The 23,401-nt window shown below is 40.9% G+C and overlaps 1 protein-coding gene across 8 annotated transcripts in view; it reads left to right on the top strand.

Annotated features, from left to right (window-relative positions):
- The window catches only part of arhgap24 (Rho GTPase activating protein 24), a 453,346-nt gene that overhangs the window by 404,152 nt on the left and 25,793 nt on the right, over positions 1 to 23,401 (top strand). For all 8 annotated transcript variants that reach the window (XM_043696029.2, XM_087985819.1, XM_087985826.1 and 5 more), the window contains one exon: positions 21,201 to 21,333. In XM_043696029.2, coding sequence (XP_043551964.1) covers positions 21,201 to 21,333 — 133 coding nt within the window. The remainder of the gene's footprint in view (positions 1 to 21,200; positions 21,334 to 23,401) is intronic.

Raw genomic sequence — 23,401 nt, forward strand, 5'->3', positions numbered from 1 at the left:
TTGCAGCCGACAACAGCCCTCCTCACTATCCACAACTCCACCAATCTTCGTATCATCTGCAAATTTACTGATCCACCCTTTGACTCCCTCATCCAAGTCATTAATAAAAATTACGAACAGCAGAGGACCCAGCACTGATCCCTGCGGAACTCCACGTGTAACTGGGCTCCAGGCTGAATATTTACCATCTACCACCACTCTCTGACTTCGACCGGTTAGCCAGTTTTCTATCCAATTGGCCAAATTTCCCTCTATCCCATGCCTCCTGACTTTCCGCATAAGCCTACCATGGGGAACCTTATCAAATGCCTTACTAAAATCCATGTATACTACATCCACTGCTCTACCCTCATCCACATGCTTGGTCACCTCCTCAAAGAATTCAATCAGACTTGTAAGGCAAGACCTACCCTTCACAAATCCGTGCTGGCTGTCCCTAATCAAGCAGTGCCTTTCCAGATACTCATAAATCCTATCCCTCAGTACCCTTTCCATTACTTTACCTTCCACCGAAGTAAGACTAACTGGCCTGTAATTCCCGGGGTTATCCCTATTCCCTTTTTTGAACAGTCCTTGATTTGACCTACCCTCGTTCTCGTCATAAAGGTTGTCCTTGTAAATTATAGAAATCCCATTGCCTGACAGTGAACCAAACATTTTTTTTCATTATTTCAGTTAAAGAGCAATATTAAAAGGAAAGTGTGTGTCTTGGCTGGTGCTTGAGAGATGAAGAATTGCAAACATTATGTCCTTGTTCAAAAGAGGTCACAGAGATTGGTCGGCAATTGCAGGACTTGGGCAATGAGTTAAAATATTCAGAGAGCCAGTGCAGGCATTAAGAGGCAATGGTCTCCTTCTGCACCATAACAACTGTAGCTCTAAGTGTCTTCATTCAGTGCCAATGGCCCTTGTCTCTGAGTCAGTTGCTCACCGATCTAAGTCTCAATCCGGACTGTCTCAGCAGGAAGAAATTAAATTTATCCATGGGATCTCTGGCTTAAATGTCGATGGTTAGCCTGTCAGCTTAACTTAGGTGGTAGGGATCATTTCTGGAAACAATTATTGAGGATAGAAATAAAGTTACAGAAAGAATGTGGGTTGATTCATTAGAATTCAGCATGGATTTGATAAAACAAACTCATGTCCACTTAATGTCCTGGAGACTTTTTGATGAAGTAACAGAGGGTTGATGAGGCCAAGGCTGTGGACGTGTATAAAATTCCAAAAGGCACGCAATACAGTGCCACACAACAGACTTGAGAGAAAAGTTTAAGTCGTTCTTACTGAAGTCCATGTAGATCACATCTACCGCTCTGCCTTCATCAATCCTCTTTGTTACTTCTTCAAAAAACTCAATCAAGTTTGTGAGATATGATTTCCCATGCACAAAGCCATGTTGACTATCCCTAATCAGTCCTTGCCTTTCCAAATACATGTACATCCTGTCCCTCAGGATTCCCTCCAACAACTTGCCCACCACCGAGGCCAGGCTCACTGGCCTATAGTTCCCTGACTTGTCCTTCCCACCCTCCTTAAACAGTGGCACCACGTTTGCCAACCTCCAGTCTTCCGGCACCTCACCTGTGACTATCGATGATACAAATATCTTAGCAAGAGGCTCAGCAATCACTTCTCTAGGATTCCACAGAGTTCTCGGGTACACCTGATCAGGTCCTGGGGATTTATCCACCTTTACCCATTTCGAGACATCCAGCACTTCCTCCTCTGTAATCTGGACTTATTGATAAAATTACTTAATACCTGATAAAAACAATAATTTATATTACTAGATTCACATCAAAGACTTTATAACCATATTTAACTCTTTATTAAGCTGGGAGCTATTAGGTTGTACAATATGGTAATGATAGGTTGTGAAATCAGTCACGCAGCACAGTCCCTTTAATGAAAGTTCTCAGGTTTATGTCAATAGACAGAGTGAAATAGCAAGCATTTGTTTTTAAACTGCTGACCTTTTTTAAAATTAAAAGCCAAGAGATTTAAATACCTGACAATCTGGCCGTTCTAAGCAATTGAACTGCTTTAACAACTTGATCCTTTCAATGAATTGATCCGTTGTTAACACACATTTATGTCTATGTTTAAGAATTGCAAAGCGGATTTGGCATTTTGCCTCCCCTTACCATTCCCAAGGGCACTTTGCAACCTCCAAAAGTGTCTTTGGACTTGTGCAAACTATCACCACATTTCTTCAAAAAGATATCCACTTCTCAAATGAACTCTGATAAGTTTAGACTTATCCACATTAGACTTAGGTCCACAGATGCTACCAGACATGCTGAACTTTCCCAGCAATTTCTGTTTTTGTTTCTGATAAATTTTGACTTCCTCCTAAAATGTCTAACAGTCACAAGACATGTTTTGGCCATCCCACAAATGAAAATTAATGAGAGTTGTACTTTTACGCATGTAGCTACTGTGGCAATTCTACACCTAGCCCCATTTCTGATCTGGTGAAAATGCTGGTTTCTGGATTTGTGTGAGGGACTTAAGGAATCGGGACACCAGCAGCATTTAACTAACCCAGATAACCTCTCTGTTAGCATCAATCTCAGGCTACAGGGAGACTCTGAGAGACTACTATACTGCTAGAGGTGTTGTCTTTCAGTTAGGAGGTTAAACTGAGACCTCATCTGCCTTCTTAGATAAAAGTAAAGGATACTGTGGCATTTTTGGAAGAAGAGTAGGAGAATTCTCTGTCTTCTAACCAATATTCATGTTTCTACCATCACCACTATAATAGCTTTACAGATGATGTAATTGTGTAACCTTGCCATGTGTAAATTGGCTGTTGTTTTCAGATTGTGATGAAAGAGCTCATTAGCTGTTTGCATATTCCTTTGGAATATCCTGAGACATGAATGTTGTTGTAATAGAAGATCTTTTTATTGATACTGTGCTGGAGATGTTCATAGTGTAAAATGTTAGCATTTTACTTAAATCAAAGTATGTATTTTCTATGAAGGAGATGACAAAGTCACTTACTCAGAGGGAAACCAGAACATTAGTTCCAGTTACCCTTTTACTGAAGGACTCTTGCTTTAATTTCCAAATTGAATTGAATGGAGTTGAGCTTTCATTCTGCAAGTGGCAATTCACAGGCCAATGGCCACCCAGCATTGTATCAAGGTGGCAACTAGTGAACGTGATTCATTCAGTTCAGAATGGACAGAGAATTTGTGGTTAACTTTTCATCTTTACATTTCTCATTACATTCCTTTATGCATTTTCAACAATAATATTTTTTTTCTGTAAACATTTTAGATGTATGAGCCCTCAAAATGTTTATTAAATATGACACATTGAACCGTTTTACTCTGAGAAGTGATAACCTTATTGTGTGAGGAGGATACAAGGAGACTTCAAGGAGATTTGGATAGATTTCGTGAAAGGGCACAAACTTTGCAGATGGAAGGTATTGTGAACTATGTAGTCACTTTGCAGAAAAAGAACTGAAAGACAAAATATAAAACTGAAATGGTGAGATGTTGGGAAGTGTGGGAGAATCCAGAGAGATCTGGGTGTCCTTGTTCATAAGTCACTAGAAGCTGTCAGGCAAAAGTGGCATACAAATAGGAAGGCAAATGCTATGTTGGGGTCTAATTTCATGGGGTTTTGAGTACAGGAGTAATGATGTCTTGCTGCAATTTTATAGAACCTTTGGGCACATCTTAACTGGGGAGTATTAGGTTCATTTTTGCTCCCTTTTGCAAAGGAAAGATACATTTGCCAAGTGGGGTCTGCAAAGTACATTCATCGGATTTGTCACTGGCTGATGGAATTGCATTATGACCAGAGACTGAGGAGACTGGTTCTCTACTCCCTAGAGTTTTAAAGAATGAGGTGTGATCTTATTGAAACTTATAAATATTTACCGGGTGTGACAGCGTTGATGTTGGTAAGATGTTTGTACAAAACCAGCGGGAATAATCTCAGGGTAAGGGACCAAGCTGAGGTGGAATGTCTTTGCTCAGAGGGTACTGAACCATTGGAATCCTCCAACTCAGAAGAAGCTCAATCATCAAGCAAGTTCATGACATATATCCACAGATTTCTGAAGATTGATGACATCGAGGAATATGGAGTTAGCATAGAATAGTAATATTGAGACGAGTGATCGGCCATGATCTAGTTGAATGGTACAGCAGACTTGATGGACTGAATAACCCTCTTCTTGTTCCTAATACAACTATTTGCCATTCCAAAAATGGTAGCCCAGTCTCACCTTATTATCCAGCACAATATGGGATTTATTCATTTGTTTGACAGCCCCTGGTGAGTTCTCAGCTCAGCAACTTCAGAGTTATGATTTTTTTGTATCAGTCAGAACAGCAGAGTCATGTCTAGAAAGGGTAATAGCATGCCTGCAATTAGGTGCTGACAGCTTCCAAACTGCCTTGCTAGCCTCATAGTGCTCAGCCTTGAAATCTCAGATTAGTGTGTCAGTCATTTCAGTGGAATGCTCTTCCTCAACTTATAACAGAAATCTATTGCCTAAATTGTTGGGCTTAATTGAAATCCAACCAGACCTTTAAGAAGTAAAATTCCACCCTCTTTGTAAAATCAGTCCTCCATCAGTTTCTCATTGAGTGAAGAGGGTTCAAGTTGGAATTAGTTTTCTCTTTGAGATTTGGTTTCAGGCCCACCAAGGTTGGAAAAGGAAGTGAATGGAGCCTGAAAACGCCAGTGCCATGTAGTGTGTGTCTTTTCCAACATTGTTGCTGACGCCAACCATTTTGTGGGAGTGGGTTCAGCACACGGCAAGGCTGCCCACCCCATGAGATGAGCAGAAAATGAGGTGGGTTACAATCTTTGGTAACTGCGAGTTAAGAAGTTCACTGGGGTTTTCCATTTGGCTTCCAGTTTTCCAATGGAACAGCAGGAGTTCAGTTGTTCAGAAGTAAGCAGCTAGTGGAGGTATGAGGTGTCAATGCTTTACAGGACTGCAGACACCAAAGAACCTTGTTGAGGGATTCCCAACTTCCTTGAAAGTAGTGATTTGGCTGTTTTCTCTACTTTTATTTTAATTATTTTTTAAGTGTCAGTGAGAGGTCACATTCATGCTGTGACCTACCACTCACTGCAACCAACTGTGAAACTGAACGTCAAACTAAATAACAATAATATGGAAATATTAGGTTAAAAAGTTACTTTTTGATAAAACTCACAGAGAATCCGGAGTCAGAAGGTAGCTTGCAAACCCAATGGGGTTGACTCCCTTCATAACAATATTATTTTCCTGATAAGAAAGTACACTCACCAAAATGATATATTCTTTGGTTCTGTTTCTTATATAAACACTTAACCATGCAATGCAACACCTAATCATTCAAACCACTAACTGACAGAAGTGTATTAAGCTCTGAGTCTTGTTATCTCACTTGAAGTTGTACTTTGATTAGGCTAAAACATGCCAACATGATTGTTGCCTGAAAGGACAGCTTCCAAGAACACATCGAATTAACACTTCATAGAATTGAACCGATTGTTTCCTTGTAACTGGTGGTCCTTTCACCAAATGTGGGAATTCAAATAAGGATGGCATTTTTCAGATTTGTTAAGGCGAATGGCCTACTTTTGTTCCTGTTCCCTTTAACTTTTAATAACACTCCTCCAAGTAAAATTAATTATTTAACCACCGCCATTTATCATTCCTATCTGAACCTAAACTGAACAGATTTAATTTATTCTGAGCCTCACATACTTAGGCTTATTGAAGACTTAATATTTGATGGCTATTATTTCCTTTTTTAAATAACATCTTTATAAAAGTTTAAATCTCAGAATTTCTATTTGAAATAGAAACTAGCCATCACTTCTTTTTCTGGATTTTTGTAATGTAGTGATTTATGTTTTCTGGAAACATCGAATTCCGTATTTGCTTATTTTGTTTGACTTTTTTATTTTAAAATTTAAATTGTATCGCTTATTTTTCTGTATAAATAACTCTGATAACCCAATTCCTGTTCCATTTAGGTGAGGGAATAATTAATGGATGAGTTTCTCTCATCCCTTTATAATATCTGGGAAAAGTTTATGAGAGAGAGCTATCTGAAAGAAGGTAATAATCATGACTTGCTCTTTCCCTTCAAAGTGAGACTGATGAGACTCTGCTAACCCTGTTCTATACCATTGAGTTCTGGCTCTCTCAACCAGAAATGGAAAGGAGTTTATTAGGAGATACACTGAATTCAGCGTGGCCCTAAAAAGAGGAGCTTGGATAGTTGTACACCATAGATTGTTTCGCTGAAGCTGCCCGGCCTCTGATTATTTTTGAGATCCTGTCTGCTGGCCCTGAATTGGACAGGAAATCTCTCTCTCTCTCTGCCATTTAACAGGGTGCCCCAGTTCAAATCCCATGTCAGTGTCTGTTCCCATCACACCCATCCCCTGCACTCCCATCACACCCATCGCGACACTCCTGTACACCGCCACCTACACTCCATTACACACCCTCACCTTGGAGGTTGGGTTTGGAATCTGGAAACAGTCTCAGTTCCTCTTCACTTCTTTCAAAGCCATTGTTTATCGCTTTGAGTTTGATTGTTGGCCAACAAAATAAGCTAGTCATATTTTTTCTAATAGTAATCTCCTCAGCGAGAGTACACCCAGATCATAAAAGTAAAAGCAATATGTATACTTTATTTCATGTTCTGAGAAGTGCAGCAGCATGGAAGATTTTTGACTGTTCACTACCAAACCAAAATTATAAGTACGTGTCCAAACGTCCTTCGAAATGTGCCGAATTGAAAGCTGTCAGTTTGTAATTGCACAGGGTGACTGCCTAAAAGTACCTCAAAAATGAGAATGAGTGCTCTAACATTTTATTTTAGAGGAACTCCCTCAAAGTTCATCAACTGTGTGGAATGCAAATTATGTGCCATGGGTCTACAGCAGCTCACAAAATCTGAGGGAACATTTTGAAGCTTTGTTTGTTTGGGGTCACAGCCTCTGCAGAGATATTGTTGGCTGGGAAAGTGTCAGGTTTGCCTCTAATCACTCCCTGGACTTATCTTAAGGCAAACTCGAGAATAGATGTATCTTGATGACTCCCAAACCACCTCTTTATTACCTTTTCCACCACCTTCAGCACTTCCCTTGCTGAGAGACAGCTTCTCTGAAAGCCAACTATGAACGGGGCATCATTCCATCCAGTAAACATTTCCTCTGGGTGGACACTGGGAAAATGGAAAACATTGCCTTTGGTTCACATTACAAACTCTCTTGCCTGTCCAGTGCCCCCTGTTGGAGAAGGGGTAGGGAAATGAGGTAATTGATTGTCCTTGTGGTGTATCAGTTGGGGTAGAAGTGACCTGTATAAGAAGGACGGATTGCACCTAAATTGGAAGGGGACTAATATAGTGGCAGGGAAATTTGCTAGAACTGCTTGGGAGGATTTAAATGAGTAAGGTGGAGGGGGTGGGGGGGAACCCAGGGAGATAGTGAGGAAAGAGATCGATCTGAGACGGGTACAGCTGAGAACAGAAATGAGTCAAACAGTCAGGACAGGCAGGGACAAGGTAGGACTAATAAATCAAACTGCATTTATTTCAATGCAAGGGGCCTAACAGGGAAGGCAGATGAACTCAGGGCATGGTTAGGAACATGGCACTGGGATATCATAGCAATTACGGAAACATGGCTCAGGGATGGACTGAACTGGCAGCTCAATGTTCAAGGATACAAATGCTACAGGAAGGATAGAAAGGGAGGCAAGAGAGGAGGGGAAGTGGCATTGTTGATAAGGGATAGCATTACAGCTGTGCTGAAGGAGGATATTCCCAGAAATACATCCAGGGAAGTTATTTGGGTGGAACTGAAAAATAAGAAAGGGATGATCACTTTATTGGGATTGTATTATAGACCCTCTAATAGTCAGAAGGAAATTGAGAAACAAACTTGTAAGGAGATCTCAGCTATCTGTAAGAATAATACGGTAGTTATGGTGGGGGATTTTAACTTCCCAAACATTGACTGGGACTGCCATGGTGTTAAAGATTCAGATGGAGAGGAATTTCTTAAGTGTGTACAAGACAATTTTCTGATTCAGTATGTGGATGTACCTACTAGAGAAGGTGCAAAACTTGACCTACTCTTGGGAAATAAGGCAGGGCAGGTGACTGAGGTGTCAGTGGAGGGGCACTTTGGGGCCAGCGACCATAATTCTATTTCTTTTAAAATAGTGATGGAAAAGGATAGACCAGATCTAAAAGTTGAAGTTCTAAATTGGAGAAAGGCCAATTTTGATGGTACTAGGCAAGAACTTTTGAAAGCTGATTGGAGGCAGATGTTCGCAGGTAAAGGGACGGCTGGAAAATGGAAAGCCTTCAGAAATGAGATAACAAGAATCCAGAGAAAGTATATTCCTGTCAGAGTGAAAGGAAAGGCTGGGAGGTATAGGGAATGCTAGATGACTAAAGAAATTGAGGGTTTGGTTAAGAAAAAGAAGGAAGCATATGTCAGGTATAGACAGGATAGATCGAGTGAATCCTTAGAAGAGTATAAAGAAAGTACGAGTATACTTAAGAGGGAAATCAGGAGGGCAAAACAGGGACATGAGATAGCTTTGGCAAACAGAATTAAGGAGAATCCAAAGGGTTTTTACAAATACATTAAGGACAAAAGGGTAACTAGGGAGAGAATAGGGCCCCTCAAAGATCAGCAAGGCAGCCTTTGTGTGGAGCCACAGAAAATGGGGGAGATACTGAATGAATATTTTGCATCAGTATTTACTGTGGAAAAGGATATGGAAGATATAGACTGTAGGGAAATAGATGGTGACATCTTGCAAAATGTCCAGATTACAGAGGAGGAAGTGCTGGATGTCTTGAAATGGTTAAAAGTGGATAAATCCCCAGGACCTGATCAGGTGTACCCAAGAACTCTGTGGGATCCTAGAGAAGTGATTGCTGGGCCTCTTGCTGAGATATTTGTTTCATCGATAGTCACAGGTGAGGTGCCGGAAGACTGGAGGTTGGCAAACATGGTGCCACTGTTTAAGAAGGGCAGTAAAGACAAGCCAGGGAACTATAGACCAGTGAGCCTGACCTCGGTTGTGGGCAAGTTGTTGGAGGGAATCCTGAGGGACAGGATGTACATGTCTTTGGAAAGGTAAGGACTGATTCGGGATAGTCAACATGGCTTTGTGCGTGGGAAATCATGTCTCAAAAACTTGATTGAGTTTTTTGAAGAAGTAACAAAGAGGATTGATGAGGGCAGAGCAGTAGATGTGATCTATATGGACTTCAGTAAGGTGTTCGACAAGGTTCCCCATGGGAGACTGGTTAGCAAGGTTAGATCTCATGGAATGCAGAGAGAACAAGCCATTTGGATACAGAACTGGCTCAAAGGTAGAAGACAGAGGGTGGTGGTGGAGGGTTGTTTTTCAGACTGGAGGCCTGTGACCAGTGGAGTGCCACAAGGATTGGTGCTGGGCCCTCTACTTTTTGTCATTTACATAAATGATTTGGATGCGAGCATAAGAGGTACAGTTAGTAAGTTTGCAGATGACACCAAAATTGGAGATGTAGTGGACAGTGAAGAGGGTTACCTCAGATTACAACAGGATCTGGATCAGATGGGCCAATGGGCTGAGAAGTGGCAGATGTAGTTTAGTTCGCAGGTAGGTAGGATAGTGAAGAAGGCGTTTGGTATGCTTTCCTTTATTGGTCGGAGTATTGAGTACAGGAGTTGGGAGGTCATGTTGCGGCTGTACAGAACATTAGTTAGGCCACTGTTGGAATATTGCATGCAATTCTGGTCTCCTTCCTATGGAAAGATGTTGTGAAACGTGAAAGGGTTCAGAAAAGATTTACAAGAATGTTGCCAGGGTTGGAGGATCTGAGCTACAGGGAGAGGCTGAATAGGCTGGGGCTGTTTTCCCTGGTGTGTCAGAGGCTGAGGGGTGACCTTATAGATGTTTACAAAATTATGAAGGGCATGGATAGGATAAATAGACAAAGTCTTTTCCCTGGGGTTGGGGAGTCCAGAACTAGAGGGCATAGGTTTAGGGTGAGAGGGGAAGGATATAAAAGAGACCTAAGGGGCAACTTTTTCACGCAGAGGGTGGTACGCGTATGGAATGAGCTGCCAGAGAATGTGGTGGAGGTTGGTACAATTGCAACATTTAAGAGGCATTTGGATGGGTATATGAATAGGAAGGGTTTGGAGGGATATGGGCTGGGTGCTGGCAGGTGGGAATAGATTGGGTTGGGATATCTGGTTGGCATGGACAGGTTGGACCAAAAGGGTCGGTTTCTGTGCTGCACATCTCTATGACTCTATGACTCTGAGTGATTGGGAATTAGTTTTGTACTTAACTAGGAGTTAAAGCTGGTTTTAAGTCTTCAGTCAGAATCATCCAACATCTCCAGCTGTAACTCAGAATTGGCGATGTCTTCAGAGGTTTCCAGCTGCCAGGCAATTATCGATTAGTGGTGCATGCTTCCCAGATAATTCCTGCAAATTTAGTACTTCAAAATTTGCAGGTCATAGTGGTCTCTAACAATCCAGAGACTGCACGACACCAGGTTATAGTCCAAAAGGTTTATTGAAAACACTAGCTTTCAAAGTGCTGCTCCTTCATCAGGTGGTTGTGGAAACGAAGATAATAAGACATGAATTTATAGCTAAATGAGTACGGTGTCATGGAGATGTGATGATGAAATAAACAATTTTAGAATCAAAAAAAGAACCTAACATTTGTACAACATCAGGTTAGCAAGTGGTCTCTGGTCGAGCAGTTACTATGGAGAATATACCAGTTGGTGGTGCTTGGCAGTTAACGGCCAGGACTTGTAAAATTTTAACACAGACAGGTTAACTTTAGTTGGTCAGGGTGTTGATCTGAGAATTAGTTTTATTCACTCACTTGTGAACATGGGCATCACTGGCTGGCCAACATTTATTGCTTGTCCCTCGATGCCCTTGTGAAGGTGGTGGTGAGCTCCTTCTGGAACCGCTGCAGTACACCAGCAGTCAGTAGATCCACAATGCTGTTAGGAAGGGAATTCCAAGAGTTTGACCCAGTGACAATGAAGGAGCAGCAATATACTTCCAAGTCAGGATGATGAGTGTCTTGGAGGGGAACATGCGGGTAGTGGTGCTGCCTTCATCCTTCGAGATGGAAGTAGTTGTGGGTCTGGAAGGTACTATTTAATGATCTTGAATGAATTTCCCCAGTGCATCTTGCAAATAGTACATGCTGCATCTACTAAGCGTCAGTGCTAGAGGGAGTGGATGCTTGTGGATGTGGTGCCAATCAAGCAGGCTGCTTTGTCCTGGATGGTGTCAAGCTTCTTGACTGTTATTGGAACTGCACGCATCCAGGCAAGTGGGGAGTATTCTGTTAAATTCCTGATAAATTTCTGTTATATTTCTTGTAGAAGGAAAGGCTAAGGGAATCGGTATTTGAGTTATGTATTGCCGTATTCATTGTTCCTGATCTGCTGTTGTAGTAACTGTAATTATGTGGTGAATCCAGTTGCATTTCTAGTCAAATGGTAACTCCCAGGATGTTAATAGTGGGGAATTTAGTGATGGTAATCTCCATTATTGGCCATAAAGATGGTCATAGCCTGGCATTTAAGTCTAGATATTGTCCAAATCTTGCTTTATTTGAACATGGACTGCTTCCGTTTTTGAGAAGTTGCGAATGGTGCTGAACATTGTGCAATCATTGGCAAACTTCTTTACTTCTGACCTTATGATGGAAGGAAGGTCACTAATGAAGCAGCTAAAGATGGTTGGGCCAAGGACACTACCCTGAGGAACTCCTATAGAGATGTCCTGGAGCTGAGATGACTGACCTTCAACAACCATAATCATATTTCTATGGAATCATGGAGGTATCAATGGAGAATTTGCTACTGATTCAAAAAGTGTGATGCTGGAAAAGCGCATCAGGTCAGACAGCATCCAAGGAGCAGGAGAGTCGACATTTTGGGTATAAGCCAATAATAAGCCATCAGGAATGTTGATGAAAGGCTTGTGCCTGAAACGTTGACCTCCCTGTTCCTCGGATGCTGCCTGACCTGTTGTTTTGAATCTGATCTCCAGCATCTGCAGTCCTCACTTTCCTCCATTTTCCCATTGACTCCAGTTTTGGTTCTTTGATGCCACGCTCAGTCAAATACAATTAGTTTAGTTGGCTGGACAGCTGGTTTGTGATGCAGAGTAATGCCAACAGTGTGGGTTCAATTCCCACACCAGCTGAGGTCAGCATGAAGGACTTTTTCTCAACCTTTCCCCTCGCCTGAGGCATGGTGTGCCTCAGGCTAACCCACCACCAGTTGTCTCTCCCTAATGAGAGAGCAGCCCCAGGGTCTGGTAAGACTATGGCAACTAAGAGCATTCTAGGCTCTGGTTGAGAGACATATTCCATATTATGAATTCAAGCATTCATCTGTTATCAAATTCACTGCCCTGGCAGCGTTTTAGCCATATCTTCTGTGGTGGCATAATTATAAGCATTATAGAGCCTATAAGTTCCAGAGCACTTTATGGTGCAGTCAATCAAGGAAAGAGTTTGTGCAGCCCAACTTTTCAGCAATACCATATATTACAATCGAAAAAAGAATGAGAACAGCCTTCACAATTGCTTTAATGTGTGTTCTAAGTCAATATTGCACATTGAGATGCTGGTCTAATGGATCACTGGGCTTTGGTGAGACTTCCCGGAGGTTGTTTGCTTCTTAACTCGAGGTAAGGTTCTTCCAATCCTGATGTCCAGTGACACTCCTTTCCACATTGCAGACTACTGTATCCAATGTATTGTTTAAAACCTTTCTCCATACATGATCATTCTAACTCTGTGCCTTCTCTCTAGCTGATGTCACAGTCATCAGTTACGCTGTTCGTCATTTGCATCAATCTTATTCCATACATCTCCCTCCAGGTTTCTCTGTTCTTGGCCTACATTGTTCCAGGAGTTTATGTTCACTTACTTCGTCTTTGTAAACAGTAACATGACTATTACCATCATCACTATTATCACCATCTCCTCCTCCCTGCTTCAAAGTCTGAATCTCAAAGGTCGAGACAAGTTGGAACCCTGTCTGGATGTCTTGATCTGGATCTCTTGATAGTAACACTAGAGTGATGATGATGTACTATCTGTGGAATTATTATGCCACTCTGTGGACACTATCTGATATAATAAGCATTTGTCTGCCTCACATCATGTGTTAATGATACACAGTCTCACTTCTTGGCTCTTGAATGTCTCTTCAGGGTTTCTGGTAATATAAAATCTCGATTGATCTGTTTCTCTGATGACCTTGACTATTAACATCCTGTCTTTTAACAAGGTTTTTTGCACTGGCTTTAATGGTGATCGAGTATTTGCTCTGTATCTAGAGTTCTACCATCCTTGTTGGTTTTTATCTGGCTTTTCTCCATTTATTTTGCCACCTTGTTGTCTTGAAAGGCTGTATTTGGCCTGAGGTCATATTCTAAAACATAACGTCCTCCCATTAACAATTTACTGGTGAGTGCTTGTGAGCCAATGGTGTTGCTGTATAACTGGGTAGAGCTCATTCTCAGCCTGGAATGTGATGCAGCAGTGACTTCAGTGTCTTGACTGCCCTTTCTACCTCTCAGTTTGAGTGCAGAGGGAGCAGAGAACCTGTCGCTTAATAGAGGCCTGCCTCCACAGTGAACCTCATGAAATCCTCATTCATGAATTGAAGTTCATTATCTGACAGTAATTATTCATGGATCTGAGGATCATGGACCCCAAGGATCCTTTTCAGGTTGAATGAGGTTTTGCCATTTAATGCCATCTTGAATAACAGCTGACTCCTTCACTCTAAAATTGAATAACTTAATTGCTGGTGCTTCTCAAGGTCCTTCAGTAAATCTTGATGAAAACCAATGGTTCTGTAGGCACTTGGCTGTGTATGTCATAAATCTGTATGATAAAATCTTCTAGGAGAAAGTGAGGACTTCAGATGCTGGGGATCAGAGCTTAAAAATGTGTTGCTGGAAAAGCGCAGCATTGGAGTTCAATGTAGGTAAGTGTGAAGTGATTCACTTTGGTAAGAGTAACAAGAAGATGGGGTACTGGGCTAATGGTCAGATACTTGGTAGTGTGGATGAGCAGAGGGATCTTGGTGTCCATGTACACAGATCTCTGAAAGTTGCCACCCAGGTAAATAGTGCTGTGAAGAAGGCATATGGCGTACTGGCTTTTAATGGTAGAGGAATTGAGTTCCGGAGTCCTGAGGTCATGTTGCAGTTGTATAAGACTCTGGTGTGGCCGCATCTGGAGTATTGTGTGCAGTTTTGGTCGCCATACTATAGGAAGGATGTGGAGGCACTGGAACAGGTGTAGAGGAGGTTTACCAGGATGGTGGGAAGCTCGTATGAGGAAAGGCTGAGGCACTTGGGGCTGTTTTCATTGGAAAAAGAAGGTTTAGGGGTGACTTGATAGAGGTGTACAAGTTGATTAGGGGTTTAGATAGGGTTGACCGTGAGAACCTTTTTCCACGTATGGAGTCAGCTATTACGAGGGGGAATAGCTTTAAATTAAGGGGTGGTAGGTATAGGACAGATGTTAGGGGTAGATTCTTTACTCAGCGAGTCATGAGTTCATGGAATGCCCTGCCAGTAGCAGTGGTGGACTCTCCCTCTTTATGGGCATTTAAACGGGCATTGGATAGGCATATGGAGGATAGTGGGCTAGTGTAGGTTAGGTGGACTTGGATCGGTGCAACATCGAGGGCCAAAGGGCCTGTACTGCGTTGTATTCTTCTATGTTCTATGTTCTATGTCAGGCAGTATCAAAGGAGAAGGAGAATCAACGTTTCGGGCATAAGCCCTTCTTCAGGAAATTCATTGCTGAAGAAGGGCTTATGCCTGAAACGTCGATTCTCCTTCTCCTTTGATACTGCCTGACCTGCTGCGCTTTTCCAGCAACACATTTTTAAGCTATGATAAAATCTTGTATGTCTTCCAAAGTGCCTGCACCCCGCACTGGTTGGTTGTGTTGCTGCTTTGCACTTCATGATACAGAAATTCCACGGGGAAAATCTAAGTCGGATTCAACTTTACGTCGACTATGATATCACCATTCTGTGATGCAGCAACAAAATGTCTGCCAATATTTCAAGTTTTGCTTTCAATCATAGCCTGCTGGAGTACATTCTTCCTTGCAGACAGTCTGACCCACCTGGCCATTTGAGCTGCACAACGTTGTCTGAATCTTCCATCAGTTGCAGATAACGTGTTGGTTACTGCCAACAATTCTCTACACCTCCACAAGGTTAAGATCCCCTTTTTCTACTCAATCAACTGCTGCTTTCGGGAGTGAATCTGCCATAATCTATATGTTGCACCATGGCATATTAATATCTCACTAGCCTATACCTGTACCTTTGTATGCATGGAGGAATATTTGAGATTTCTTTTAATCCTAATAATGATAATAATCCCAAGGCTTGTGGTCCATCACATTTTGGAATTTTAAGTCCTGTAACAGAGTTGGCCAAGCTTTCTCATCCCCATGTAACGTAATGCTTCTTTCTCTCGATGTAAAACATATCAGTTTTCCTGTTTCATCAGTCTGCTTTTGGATAAGGACTGCTCCTGGTCTGTTGGATGATGCACCTGCGGATACTACAGTGAGAAATCCAGATTGTATTGTGCTATTACATCAGTGGAAAGCAGCTTCGCGTTACTGTTTTGAGAGGCTGCAGTCTGCTTGACTCCAATGACATTGTTGACCTTTGTTTAAACCCTCTCTCTCTCTCTCTGGGTTGAGTAACACAGAATTAGGTGAAGTTTTCCTACTGGATTTACCATGCCTAAGATGTGCTGTGCATCGTGCATGCACTTCAGTTCTGGAAATTTGCTGCCTACCTTGGATTAGTCATGGTGCTTTATTCTTGGATAATGTGTTCTAGCAATGTAATAGTCATTCTCGAGAATAAGCATTTGTATTTAGTGTAAGCCCTGTATTCTGTACTGACTTTAGCACATTCCTGAGCCTCTGACCGTGTTCCTACTTTGTTTGACAGTGAAATAGGACATCATTCATGTCACAAATATTTCCCTTCTCTTCCAAGAGTCTAAAATTCTCAGGTGCAGGAGAGATCCCAGATAGTAGCTGATAGAAGTAATATTGCTTGAATGGTACAATAAATATAGTCAATAATCTTGAATCATGGCCAAAGAGTATCTGCCAAAATCTACTGTTTGCATCCAGGTTTGCAACAAAGCTGAATAGTTTGGCAAAATTGGCAACTTGTGTCAACAGACCAAATAAGATGGATTTCTCTTCTGAATCCTTTGTTTAACTGATTGAGATCCACGCACAATCCTAGTTGCCATTTGTCTTGGAACCAGTTTATAGTCCTGAGCACCATTGTGTAGGCTGTATCACTGGTGATATGATCCCACCACCCCCACCTTGCACTTCCTTTTCAGTTATGCTAACCAGCTGAGATTATAACTTTTCCATTAAAAGATGAAGATTTTTTCTGGGAGTGTCCAAGCAGATGGGTTTAGCATCTTCTTGCAGAATAATGTGATACTCCTGCTTCAGTTTTTCATTCACCTTTAAACAGTTTAATTCTTGCTTAAATTGTCTCCCATTCTGAAGTATCGTACTAATCTCTCTAAAAGGATCTAGGTGAATACATGCATTTCTGCTCAATACTGAAGTATTATGATTCTTCAGCTTGTAGTTTCTCACTGACAGTTTTTCTCCTGTGACTATATTTTATGACAATTATGTCTGATTCTGACAGACTTCAAACCTAGCCCAAGCATGGACAAATAATTTAAGAGGAAAGTAAGGATGCTGTCTTTGACATCAAAGCTGCATTCAGTCAAGTGTGGTATCGAGGTAACCCAAACAAAACTGTATTAAATGTGAATAAGAGGCACAAATCTCGCTGGCTGGCACATAGGAAGATGGTTGTTGAGGTCAGTCCTCTCAGCACCAGGATATCGCTGCAAGAATTCCTCAAGGTAGTGCCCTAGGCCCAACTATCTTCAGCTGCTTCATCAATGACCTTCTCCATATCATAAGGTCAGAAGTGGAGATGTTCACTGATGATTTCACGATGTTGAAGACGTTAGTATTTGAAACGTCTGGGCAAGTTTGGAGCTCAGGTAAAACCCAGGGACAGATCTCACTTTAGGAAGCAATCTATGAGAAGTTGCAGTTGTATGTGTGAAAATACAGTGGAATGTGTAACAAGACTATACCAGAACAGGATGCAGTTGTATGTGTGAATATACGGTGGAATGTATAACAGACAACTGCATCCTGACATTTAATGAACCACCGTCATCAATGTCTTAGAGGGAGTCTCCAAGAAATCTGTGGGATCTGTCTTGATCATGTTTGCTATTTATTTTGGGGTGTTCAATCGCAGTTTGAGTAACCCATCTTTAAGTAATTTTAATTCTTTGTGTTAGAAATAAATTGTCCCTGTATGGTAGATTGTATTACATTCTAACCTATATATTAAAGTATTGCTGTTTAATTAAAACAATGGAATTTTGTGCTTTTATTTGCTTAGTCAGTCCCCTCATCTCCCAGTCCCTAAAAGGTAACTGGTCCTTAGCCAGATCCTAACATAAAATTTGTGATCATATCCAAGATTATAACATCATTTAATTGTCTGTTCTGGGATTCTAATAGTAGTTACAATTGACAAAAAGTTTACACTGAAGTCAAGCTGACTGGGAAAAGACAGGAAAGACTGGCTGGAGCTAAAGGACAAAATACAAGTCAATTGGAGACCCACTGTAATTTGTTCATTTTATCTTAATACACTAAGATAATTTGTAATTATTGAATTAAGTGAAGTTGTTCATAATTGTTGAGTTCTATGTTCAGTTGCTGTGAAATAAACAGGTTCATCTCAATTTTTAATTAGATGTTCAGATTGGTGCCACTAAAGTCAAGAAGGATTCCATCGCAGATTGTATAAATAATACCCCAATCCCTATAAGTATTCAAACACGAAGTCTCATACTCTGGCATGACTCACCATTCTCTGGAAATTCAAGTAACTCCACAGAAATTGGTAATATGCCACCAAGTCACTCTTTATTTACAAAGAGAGTCCTTGACACTGATCCAGCTCCCTCAGAGCCAGCTCTAGAGTCAAGCTGACTGACCGTCCTTTTCTTACTGTCAGCCAGGGGTCTGTGATTAGACCAGATTAACAGCCCTAATCAGGGAATTTCTATTCTTGGAGAAAGGTGGACAGTACATTGATAAAGCAAGTCTGCTGATTACTAGTGTTTCTGACAGAATTACACTAACTAATCATGATTACAATTCTAAAACTAATATTGATGAATGTAATAAATTAATTATATCAAATAATGTTGCTGTTACAATAACACAGTAAGATAGATGAAGCAAAAGGTTTCTACTGTACTTTGGGGTTCAGTGCAGGGAGGTATGAAATGATACATTTTGTTAGGAGCAATGAAGAAAGGCTACAGAAATGGATAGAACAGTTTTAAAAAGTGCAAGAAGAGGGTTCTGGACAGTTTGTCTGCAAACGTTACATGAGATATCAGATTGGATGACAAACAGATTAATAAGATATAGAAGGTCCTAAGTTTTATAACTAGAGGCAGAGAACAAGAGTGCAAAGCAGGATTTTTGCCTCAAGTGGAGTATTATGTCCAATTCTGGGCATGACAATTTCGGAAGAATGTGAAGGCGTTGAAGAAGCTGCAGAAAATATTAATGAGATTTGATTCCAGGGATGAATGATTTCAGGTGTGAGAATAAAAGGGTGAAGCTGGGAGTGTTCTCCCTTGGAGATGAGTACGTCGTGAGGAGATTTGACAGCCATGTTTTAAGTCGATGAAGTGGGAGATGGAGGTACTTGGGAGCACCAGGCAGAGTGGATAGAGAGAAACTATTCACAAAGAAGGAATGATTGGAAACTAAAAGACACCTGTTTAAGGTGATTGCCCTTTTATTTTTACAATTAGGATTTTTTTGTTCAATGCTACAAGTGGTTATGGTCTGGAATAAATTTCCTGAGAGTGTGGTGGAGGCTGATTCAACCAGAGATTTCAAAAGGGATTTGGATAAGCACTGGAAGAAAAGAGGTCAAGGATGTATCTGGCATCACAGACTTGACAGACTGCATGGCCTCTATCTTTATTGTCATCATTCCATAATTCTAAGTTTCTAAGATTTTGTAAAGCAAAGAAAATTAAACTGAAGCACTATTGGCTAACAGAGTTCAGATAGTGCTCGTCTTTGCACTATTTGAAACACCAGTTTTTCCAATAGGACTTTGTGCGAAGGACTTGGACTGGATTTTCAGAAACAGCTGGAGGTGTGAATTGCAAAGGGCATTTCAAACGTTAGCCTGTGTGAAAATACAAACGTCCAGACAAAGTCATGCATTGGTCAGGTGTGTATTTTCAAAGGTATAAAAGTGAGCAGGTCATGTTTTCCAAGTCCACAGGGAAACCTGGTCCTCTGTCAGATAATCTAACAGATTGATCAGCAGGTACAAACTCTGAACTGCAATAATACTTGGAATCTGCACAAGAGTTTCGCCTATTTGTCTGTGAGATAAATTTTGACTCAGCAAATTCTGCATTGAATTAGTCGCATTAATCCCCCAAGGGGAAGGAATCTAACTCCATCCTTTTTAATTATACTTCTGAGATGGATCTTTGCTACTTTTGAGATCAGTTTACTGTTACTTCGTAGCTAATCTAACAATTGCTTGCTTTTTCATTATATTTGAGCTTGTGGCAGAGCCGAGCAAAATAGGTTGCTCAGTCAGTGCTGCTGTTTCTGTGAATTATTACGTAGCTTCATAGATTTTTTTCAGGGGACAATATAACTTGCCGATCCAATGGCAGGGTGTAGATTAAAAGCAATTTAATAAACTGCATGGGGCAATCTGTTTAAAACAAAAGGCCAAAGCATCCAGTTATTTTGTAAAATTGACAAATCTGTGAACTAATTACTGAATTAATGGATACATTGCTAATCTAGACAGTTATTATCCAATCTTCAGATTCACATGTACATGAGATGCTTGTAGTGTAATGTCAGTCATATTTTTTTTAAGGTCAGACCACTAGTCAAACAAATCTCAGCTGTGTTCAAATTGGTTCAACTATTTTTGTTGCTATTTGTTCAAAAGATTTAATCTCTCCGATGCAAGAAGTCACAAATGATGCTATGTAAATAGAAACACAGGACCTGGTCAGAGGACTTAGTTAAGAATGGAAACAACATGCAGAGGAATTAAGTTTCTGTGTATCTGAGAAGGTGGAGAGTGCCTCTCCTGCCACTATACATGGGCCAATTATAGATGATGCACTCACATTATTAAGCAAAACAACTATGTGTGTCAAGAGTACTCAGTTTTTAGTACCCTTGCCTCTGTGACTCAATGTACAATATCCACTTTAGACCCTGACTACAGGTGGCTGACACTCCAGTACCAGAAGGAGAACTACAGTTTAATTCAGATGACATATCAAACCGAAGCCACACCTTCAGTTCAGTGTGTTCAGTTAGATACACACAGTCTCAGAGTATCATTTTGAAGAAGAGGTGCAGAGTTGTCCTTAGTGCCCCAGCCAATAATTAATCCTACATCACAAAAAGAGATTTTCTTATCATTATCACATTGTTGTTTGTGGATGTTCGCTGACTGCAAATTGGCCGCTGCATCTCCTACATTACAACAGTCACTGCGCTTAAAATATACTTCATTGGCAGTGCAGGCCTTGAGTCTTCCACTAAAAAATGATATGCAAATGCAAGTCATTTTTTTGTGTGCTGGCATAGATCCCCATCAGTGACCCAGGCTTGCATTTACCTAGTTTACCCAAAGCGTGCATTGTGTGAAAATAAATTAAGTGAATTTTGATTTTGTGTTCAAGGTTATATTTATTTTAAAATGAACTGCTTTTACAGGTGGCACAGAATTGGGATTATCAATTGCTTGGTAATGTTGCCATGCTAAATTGCCCACAGTGTTTAGAATTGTGTTGGTTAGGTGCATTATTCGGGAGTAAATGTAGAGTAATAGGGTAAGGGGATGGGTCTCTGTGGGTTACTCTTCAGAGGGTTGGTGCAGACGTGTTGGTCCAAATGGCCTGTTTCCACACTGTAGGGATTCTCTGATGATATATGATGATGACCAGTTGTGCATTTGCTTTGCTTTCAGCAATACGGATGTGCACACAGTGGCTTCATTACTCAAGCTTTATCTCCGAGAGCTGCCAGAGCCCGTCATCCCCTACGCTAAGTATGAGGAGTTCCTCTCATGTGCCAAACTCTTCACCAAAGAGCAAGAAAGTGTAAGAATTTTACTTCTAGTTTGGCTGAAGTTCAATAAATTTGAGATTGCAGATGCATTATGAATTTAAACAGCTGCTTAGGTATTGACATCTTCACTCTCAGTCTGTGCCTTCTTTAGCTCGACGTTTTCTATAATGTGTTGTCCAACGAATAAGTTACTGGCAACATGACACAAATTGGAATCCACTCAATCTATATGTCTATCATTTTTTATTTACAAATTAAAAAAGATGATTGCAAAGATTCCAATTTTTGCCATAATCTTAATTCACATGGTGTGTGAATCTATAATTTAACGCTTTCATCTCTTTGTTGGTAAAATGAGAAAACAAAATGTGTCTGTTTTGTTCATTGCAGTGAGTGTTTGATTCCTTTGCTTATAGCTGCTAAAATAACAGAGTCATAACTGCTGGGCTTTAGCACCATGGAAACATCTTTAATCATTCTGTTGAGAGGGAAGCTGACATGGTGGTCAATTTAACCACTCAGAACAACCACTCGAGCCTATTAGAAGAAAACAGTCAATATTGAGCAGCTCTCACAGGGCATGCCATAAGAACCAGCAAGTAACATCTATTTGCATTGTGTGAGTCAGCAGTTTCAGAAGTACTGGAAGGAAAGTTTTATTGCTGGACAGAAATCTGGAAATTACAGTTACGTTGAAGATATGCTGCATCTCATAAATATCTGGCAGAATTCCAGACTTTTACGAAAGTGGGAAACTGCAAAGTTTTGAGCTCAATTGTAGTAGGTAAATAAATGTATACATGTGAGGTACGTGTACCTACATTATGTCTAATATAGTGGCACATCCAGTGCCAAGTCTGGCTGATCATCAATCTTTACTAACAACACTGATCTACAGATAAATAAATAATGCAAGTGCTATACATGTTAAATATAACTAAGAATGTGCAGGTGAGTAATCTGAAAGGTAAAAATGCAAATCTTCAGGTAAAACCAATCCTTGACAAATGGCTTTGATGAATAGTGTTGATTGTTGTAACTGTGAACGTCAACAATTTTCATTTTGTTGGCTGTTATTTCATTACTTCCAGATGTATGAGCATACATTAATTTGTAGATAGATTAATCCATGTAGTCATATGTAAATAGCATCCATTACATTATTTACAGCACCACAATGTCCTTAGCAGTGCTATTGAGAAATGGTGCTGCTTAGATATTGCCAGGTTGTAGGCCTGGAACCTGAAAGGTAGCCAGTAATGGTTTCTGGCATGCCTTACAGAAACTGTTTATTGTTTAAAAGGCCCCATACTTACAGAAATACTTAAAATTTTAACATCCACCCAATATCACACAATGCTGGCCTCACCTGTAATGCCCACATGCAATGAAAGTATTTTTAAGTAAGATCTCATATTTATTTCATTTACATTCTGATATAAAAATGGTTTTCCACCGGACTGCAGAAAGTGTTGATGAAACTGAAACAATAAGTTTCATTTCCCTCTGAATGTAGCTTAATACCTACAGCTGAAAATGTGTTGCTGGAAAAGTGCAGCAGGTCAGGCAGCATCCAAGGAGCAGGAGAATCGACGTTTTGGGCATGAGCCCTTCTTCAGGAAGAAGAGCCCTTTCCTGAAGAAGGGCTCATGCCCAAAACGTCGATTCTCCTGCTCCTTGGATGCTGCCTGACCTGCTGCGCTTTTCCAGCAACACATTTTCAGTTCTGATCTCCAGCATCTGCAGTCCTCACTTTCTCCTAGAAGATTCCTACTGTGAATCCTCTTGCAAGGATGCATTCCTTGAAGAAGCTCTCTTCCTCCCTCTACAAGGGTTTCAGTGAGTCCCTCTCTCACTGCACACCCCAGGTCATCTCCTCTGCCCAGAAGCTCTTCAGCCACGTTCTGAAACAGACATGCTACCACAGCCACATCTCCTTCCTAGCACCTGCCTACAGAACCGACTGACCCCACACGGACTCCGGACTACGTTCAGACCAACAAAATTTGGACTCAACCACGACAACCAGTACTACAACAAATCCGAAGCCTCCAGCGATTCCTGAAGAAGGGCTCATGCCCGAAACGTCGATCCTCCTGC

Source organism: Chiloscyllium plagiosum, unplaced genomic scaffold, assembly GCF_037043375.1.
Source record: "Chiloscyllium plagiosum isolate Xiang-an unplaced genomic scaffold, Cpla_swu_hap1 HiC_scaffold_1, whole genome shotgun sequence".
NCBI classification, from domain to species: Eukaryota; Metazoa; Chordata; class Chondrichthyes; order Orectolobiformes; family Hemiscylliidae; genus Chiloscyllium; species Chiloscyllium plagiosum.